General features: G+C 36.1%; 1 protein-coding gene across 1 annotated transcript; it reads right to left on the reverse strand.

Annotated features, from left to right (window-relative positions):
• Positions 1 to 399: 399 nt before the first annotated feature.
• LOC110710998 (DNA-directed RNA polymerases I and III subunit rpac1-like) lies at positions 400 to 5,022 on the reverse strand. The gene is made up of 9 exons (XM_021889362.1): positions 4,823 to 5,022; positions 4,554 to 4,736; positions 2,801 to 2,930; positions 2,626 to 2,706; positions 2,299 to 2,498; positions 1,968 to 2,063; positions 1,777 to 1,870; positions 1,552 to 1,665; positions 400 to 877 (listed from the first exon to the last, which is right to left on the reverse strand). Exons 1-9 carry the CDS (start codon positions 4,892 to 4,894, stop codon positions 774 to 776), a joined length of 1,074 nt encoding a protein of 357 aa, XP_021745054.1. The 5' UTR covers positions 4,895 to 5,022; the 3' UTR covers positions 400 to 773.
• Positions 5,023 to 7,986: the final 2,964 nt, after the last annotated feature.

Genomic DNA, 7,986 nt, shown 5'->3' on the forward strand with positions numbered 1-7,986 from the left:
ATTAAATGGGGATAAGAGTGGTTACAGGTGAGGTGGAAGACGAAGAAATTAATAAAATAACCTATAACCACAGTGGTTGTGGGCAACCATTTCGTTTACTTGTTTACTCTTGCACAATACTTTGTTCTCAAAATATAATTTGCTAAAATAACAATAAACGTGTGAAATTTACATGTGCAGCAGCCAGCACTCAGCAAGACAAACAAATATTTCAATAACTACATAAAATAATCATTCAATGTAAATGGTCTTGGGAGCAAAGCACCTAGCCAAAAATGAAATGGCTCTATATGAAAAGAAATATGCGAGGAAGAACCAATCTTTTAAAAGTAGTTTAGGAAACAGCGGACTTCAAAATAAGGCAACATTTCGAGTTTTTGACGCAGCTTAACTGAGATATGCAGGTGAAATAACAATGGCTAAATGAAGCAAGCATTATCCATAACAGGTTTCACATCAATAATCTTGCCATTTTACATGTAAGGTACAGGTTCTTGTTTTGACCAGAATATAGCCACAAAATTGATTCAAAACATTGGCTATTAAAACTCCTAATTGTCTTGCTGTTTAATGATTGAAACGAATTTGGCAGAGATATCTATACAACCACCAAAACCCCTTTTACACAGCTAATTTCCGGTTTTCTGAAGCACCCCGGAGAGGTTATAGGGTTGGAATTGTCCTCCAAAACTCCTTGATGGGGTAGAATAATGATTTGGCTGGATAAGCATAAGTTTTGCAACCAATTTTCTCATTCACAGATACAAGTGAAATTATGACAGTTCGGTAATGATACGTTCACACTTGTCTTCCAAGATCTTCACAGCTTCGGTAAATAGCACCTCAGGAGACAACGCTCCAGTTGATTCAACAGTGACTGGGAGCAAAACAAATATAGTTAACTCCAAACCATAATTCTAATATACAAATTTCTAAAATATTCTTGCTATAATGCAGGACTGGAAGAAAGATTAATACGGAGTATATCAATGCCACACCTAATACTAGACTGCAATTGCCTGGCCACCAAGAATTTACCACTCAATAGACCAAAATTCAAATCGCGAACAATTTAAGAATGTCATTAAGAAGGATAAACAACTTATCCTGCACGCCAAGAGGCAAGTGGTGGTTCAAAAGTAAGAGAGTTTGGTTTCCTCTTCACAAGAGATATGACAACATTAAATGTAAAGAGCACCACAGTCCACTATGACTTGTTAACAGAAAACATAGTTGTCCCAGGAATGTGAACTCTCAGCTCATAATGCATCTTCTCGAACTTGAAACTATAACAGAACCCAAAAGGATAAAAAAATTCTCAATGAAAAACTTCCCTGAGAATTTAAACACACAAAGATGAAACCTTAGGCTCCAGTTCTCCATCTATACATGGAGTACACAATTTTCCTGCAGCTGAATGAAGTAGTATTCCACAAGAAATCTATAGCTTATACAATAATCATCCTAGTAAGGGTAATTCCAGCAAGAAAATAACAGGAGGCAACATTTTTTAAGCATAAAATAGTTCATATTTGGATGAGCATAACTTACATATAAAATGATCTTTCTTACGCCGCAAAGCGACATATTTGTCCCATCCTTCCGCTCTAATGCATTCTCTGCAAAGGGTACAGGATCTTGGTCGTGGGGCTGTTGCTTTCTTACCTGTTAAGGCGCAAGTTTTGATAAGGAAGCAAAAAGAAAGGGGGGGGGGGCATATATTTCCAAGAAAAAGCACAAAATCATTGTGCAGTGGTAATATGAAGAGCACAATACCAGTAGGAGTGTCTTCAATGTCAAAAACATTAGCTGGACATTTTTGTACCAGCTTTTCTGCCTCTTCATCTTTAATATCTTGCAAAAGAACAACCTATACCATCAAAGTTGATATCAGTATAGTCACACAAAAAGAGAGAGGGGGGGGGGGGGGGTGGGAGTGTGATCAGATAGCATTGTAGGCATTTTACCTCAGGAAGCATCCTGTACCAAGCAGTCGCAACTGGGGACCACTTTGCATGCTCTTTACCAACACCTTTAACAGCATGTGCTTCAAGTTCAATTTCCTGGACAAATGACAAAGTTGACATTTGATAAAATTAAACATCAAGACTTCACAAAGGAGTTTGTGAACAAGCATCAGCAATTGATAAAGGAAAAACAGAAGCCCACAAGGGGACAAGAATCACTCAATCGACAAACTGCCATCTTTAATTTAACTACCTAAGTTTTGTAACAAGCTGCTACACTCAATAGATTAAATTAACAGCAGATACAGAAAGCAAGAGATATGAAAGCTACCTGTCCTGGCCCAATCCTAGCTAAAGTGATATCAGGATACTTAGGATGAATTGGATTTTCTGATAATTCAGGTAGCCCATCCTGGCTTGACTTGAAATTAGTATAAGTTTTGGGTGCTGTGGTTGAACTTGATGCTTTATTTTCTATCTCCAATAAGAACATACTCCCTTTTGGCAACCAATTCAGTTCTTCTGACTTGACTGCAGCAAAATGATAGCAATTATTATTCAAACGCATCACAAGCAAATGAATCAATGAAGGTGAACAGGTAGTACAAATTACAAACTAATTGCACACCCCTAACATACCCTAAGGATAAAGTTATACCTGACCGCCGTGGTTCTTTTTGTTCACAACGGGAATGAAGTCCAAAAACAATGGTGTTTTTCTCATTTGGTTCATCCTTTTCTATAAAAAATATATAATTAAATCGTTGAAGGGAAATAAATTTGGTAAGTTCATAAACTTATTGCTATCAGCGTCAAACACATAGAGCTTATACCTGACTTATAAGAAAATAACCTCGGGTCAACTTTTAAGGGAACGAGCCCCAATCTGTGCGCAAGAACCTCATCCTGAACCACTGACGTGTTTTTTGCTATAAAAACCTTCTCAATGGCCATTGTGGGAACCTAAAATAACACTTCAAAATTAAATTTTATTTTCACACAGAAATCACCAAGTCATTAAGTTTCCAGCTTGGACCATGCATAACAATGCATAAGCCACATTCAAAGACAAGAAACAATCTAGCTTACATAAAATATAATACATTCATCACCCATCCTCAACTCTGAAATAAATAACAGAAGAATCCCGAAACTCATACAATGCTGCTAGTATAGCTACCATCAATACCATGATAGTCTGTATAATTCATTGGGTATAGAGAAGGGGGTAATATTATGGTAGTGCATGATAAGTTGGTTAGGATTAGCTTGGAGAGGAGAGTCAATAAGAGAAAATGGGGGAACTGCCATACATAGAGGAGATTAGAGAGAGAAGGAAATCGAATAGTATTGAGTGAATTTTACATTGTTTTAGCTTGTATCTGGGAGCATCCACTATCCAACCACTAAAAGGTATGGGGTGTATGCTGATAATTTAATCCAACTTACAATCAACTATCATTTTCCCCCAAATTCTTTTCATCTTCCTTGTTTCTACACCATGATTCAAGTCAATTTCATCAAGTAATCAACTAATCATAGAAAGGGTATATTCAAAATTTCATCTTTCTGACGTTTTCTGGTGTAATTAACAACTAGTACACGCAACTTCAACCTCTTCAGTTCATTCCTTGAGAGGGCAAGTCATATAATAACTTCTTGGCCACCTAGCACTAGAACTTATAAAAACTTCTTGTCCGGTTAAATTTTCAGTCTTTTCATTGTCTAAATTTTTTTTATACAGAGGGCACAAGGATTTATTTTTTCCTCAATGATTTGGAAAATCTCTTCAAATTCTCAAGACAGAGAACTTATTCTCTGGTACAGCAACCTTTCACTTACAACATCTTCTAGGAAATTAAATTTGTATTTTATGCCAGGGGTATCAGGAAAGCCTATAAACTTGTATTGTGGACCTCAAACAAGGAGACAAAGTTTCGGTATTTTTTCTTATATCCTCACTTTGTCATCTACACTCTCATCAAAACTCGTTCCTCTGATGTTAATAACCCTGCTAAGCAACCTCTTTACTTGTTGCAAAACCACAGTAACTTCAGTCTTCAACTAATTTGAATTAGTAAATCACGAGGAACTCTTCCAAATTTCTCAAGACTATGCACTATAATGTCTAGTATCTGACTAAATTGTGCTACACTCTTACTCCCACAATTGGGGTAAACTTGATACATCACAACACAAATCTTACTTAAAAGAAAAATGGTCATAATAATCAGCTCATTCCTAACCTATTCCCCATTTATCGGTATCTCCGAATCCAAACATAAGTTACTACTCTAATACGAGTATTATATTTTATCAAAGATGAAAACTTTTTCCTGTGTCTCTTCAGTAGTACATGTGACTATTATTTCCAAAAATACGAAGTACATATTTCTATATCCAAAGACTCAATCCTCATAAGTTCCAATAAAATTATAATCCACACATAAAATTCAAAATGGATCAAACAAAAATAGAATCAAAATCCCAAAAATTCACAAAATAGATGACATACATAATAAATTAATAACCATCAAATTAAACGACATATAAAGTTATAATCCAATCCAAAAATAAATAATTCACCTCGGAAATGAGAATTCGTCGAAAAGCATTAGCCAAAGCAGCATCAATACCAATCATATCAAACTCAATTTCATCCTCAGTAAGACGATTGACAACGACTTTAAAGTCCTTAAAGAAACTTTCTAAGCTCGAATTATCAACGTCCATTGAAGCATATGCTCCAGAATATAAAATTGATTCAGTCTGTTCACAAAAAACGCCATTAATAATGGAGAAAATAGAATCAAAGATAAAAATTACAAGAAATTGAAGAAAGGAAGAGAGAGAACGTCATTAGGAGCATCGAGTTTGCAGGAGACGCGAGTGCGCTTGAGCTCGAGGTGGTCAGGGAGTTTTGGCATCGTCGTTGATTCAGTGTGTTTTGAGAATTTTAGGGTTTAGGGTTTTAGGAACCCCAAAATCGTTTGTCTATTTAAACTTAGGGGAGGAAAAGGAAATGATGAGCTTGCCTCTAAATTGTTCGTGTCTTTTACTCTTTTGGTGTTGGCCACGTTACTCGGAACTTCTATAGCATCGGGCTACTCAGGTATTACATAGTGTCGTAGAGTTGTTAATTGGGGTTGTTAGGTCAAGTTCAAGTCGTATCCAATTGAGTTAGGTTTGATTTGGGCTTGAATCATGTTGTTTGTAAGTCATTGTGCCCACATAGATGAGTTTCTGGATCAAGTCTAGCCAAATCTGATCAATTTTTTACGCCAGTATTAATAAATATATATGGTTTTAATCAGTATTAAAATTATTAAGATTTTCATTTTAACACTAGTAGTAAAATTTGGTCAATAAACACAATATTATTAGTAAAAACCAATCTTCACTAGAGACAATTTGAGGGTGAGAATTCGCTTACCCTCCTTCAACTTCCAAAGGGCCTTACCTACTAACCCATGCCAGATTACCTGTGCAAGGTTCCAGTTTGATAGGGCGCCTTTTATTCACATACCAAAACAAAAATTAAATGTGACACTGCCAACCTTAATGGCCTAGTATCTTCTTTTAGAATTATGCTAAGTTTCGAGAATTACCCTTAGGGAATAACCATGTCAATAAATTAAACATGCTCACTCTTGTCGACTTAATTTATGAACCCCGCAGTGCTTGGAAGGCTGGAAAGGATTTAGCGACAACAAAATCTTAGGATTACTTTGCGCCAAGTTAGTAGATTTGTATCAAAACATTCAAGGAGGCTAGGCCAGCAGCTCCAACTTCTCAAAGACAAGTTCATTGTGACGCTACACTCAAAGAACAAGTACTCCGTACAATAAACATTACTCACTTGCCTCATAGACAGGCCAACAATGTCATTTATAATATGAAGTTTTTGTACCGAAAATCTTTCCAATTAATATACATTTCTTGTTGCGAAAAATGCTGGGTGTTTTAATTAGAAATTGTGGCTTCTCTCATCTGTCTGACTTTCATTAGAAAAGCCAACTGCCTTTTGTTATTCTGTGTAACAATGCCTGTAGTCTTTAGACCTCATTCACCTGATATATTTAGATTCGCTCAATCAGTTCAACATAAACTAGTCTCCCCATGTACTTTCGTATTCCTGCAGGATTCTACAATCATAGGATTACTTTTCCTCTAGATCTTTACAAACGGTATAAACTGAACAGGTTCATGTTTGCCAAAAATAAATACATTTTGAAATTTCAGAGTGATAGTATTAAATAAAAAAAATTACTTGTACAAAACTTTAGAGTAATACAATGTAGGATTATAGGTGCTCTAAGCGGAATTTCATGAATCATATTCATACGCACCTAAAACAGGATCACATGCATAACACACAAGAATCACATAATTATAACTTTGAAGTGTGATCTCCACGTAGGATGTTGATTGACAAATCAAGGAGAGAATAGAGCCCCAAGTGTTGCTCTTTTACTTAGTCCACAGGATTCGAACGAACCATCCACCAAGACTAGATTGGCTGAGTGAAGGGGAAAACCACAATCACCATCTTTATGGATAACTGGCCACCACCACAAACACCACTACCACCGTGCACACACACCGGCGCTGAGGAGGGAGAGAGCCATGAGAGAGAGAGGGAGTTTGTAAGGGTTAGGTCTCGTGTTTGCTAGCTCGGGTTTGATTAACAGTAAAATTGTTCTACCAAAAACCTAGACACCTAGTTTATTTATAATCATAAATTAAACTAGGTTAGGAAGCCCAAAACCCTTCAAACCTTACCTCTTAGCCGGCCACCTAGAGTGATAAGGCCCATCATGGGCCTCTTCCTCTTATGCTCGATCTAGGCCCTCTGTGTGACCTTATAGGATTCTTCAACTGGGCTTTGGCCTATTTTACTAACCCGAAGATCGTTAGTACCTCGAGTTATGATATAACGACGAAACAAAAGAACGAACTTACTTATCTTCATAATTGATCCATTATATATCTAGTAATTGCACTTTACGAAGACATAAATCCTTTATTCTCCCACTTGTCTGAGACAAGTGTGCAATATTCAAATTCCTTAAGTCAATATGTGTCAATTGATAATATGATTGCATCTCATGTCGAGATCATATTAATCTACAAACCTTTTCTTGAAATCTCAGTTAGAATTACAAAAACAAATGATTATCGAGTAATACATTTGAGTGCGGTCACAAATTTTCTGAATTCTCCCTCTTCAAGAGGCCATGACACATTTCCTAATTAATTAGGTAGACTCAATCCAATCTTGTGGCAACCAAAACTCCCACTCAACTTTTGAAGCAACCACCTTTTACGGAACGACGTTTGGATGTACCACAGTTAAATCAATCATTGAATGAAATCAGTGTTCCACTCATGTCAAAGGAATCCACTAATATATCCGGAAGCTCTATACTTGAACTTTATAGTAGGTCAATAATTCGATCATGCATCATTCATGCATATCCATGTGATTAACCGAGCATCTCTATGCCCCTATAGCCCATGAAACTGCGCTATCTAATCAATCTTATATGTCAGTCCATTTATTGAAATCATTTATGTCCAATTAAATGATTTCGAACTAGGAACTTAAATAATTTATGAATTTAGTTCACCTGTGGGGTTTCATTCGTCAAATCACGTATTTGATGATCCCATCAATTCATAATTGTTTTAGACATTTTATTTAACATCAGAACCATAATTAAATAAGAGAAATAATAAATTCATGATTAAACATACATAATTGTGCAAGTTGATGTATTACTTATGTGATAAGTTTTCTCAAAACATATACAACTTAAATTACATAACTTGCTTCAATCCAAGAACCTTGGTATGACTCTCATACTTTTCCCGTGGAATGGGTTTAGTAAGTAGATAAGTGATGTTCTCACTCATTTGTAATGTGACCTCGACTTCTTTGATTGGGCAAAGGCGCCATTTTTGTCACAAAATAACTTGATCCAAACTTTCTCCTTAGCCACTTCTACTGCAGTCAATG

This window comes from Chenopodium quinoa, unplaced genomic scaffold (assembly GCF_001683475.1).
Source record: "Chenopodium quinoa cultivar QQ74 unplaced genomic scaffold, ASM168347v1, whole genome shotgun sequence".
Taxonomy (NCBI): domain Eukaryota; kingdom Viridiplantae; phylum Streptophyta; class Magnoliopsida; order Caryophyllales; family Amaranthaceae; genus Chenopodium; species Chenopodium quinoa.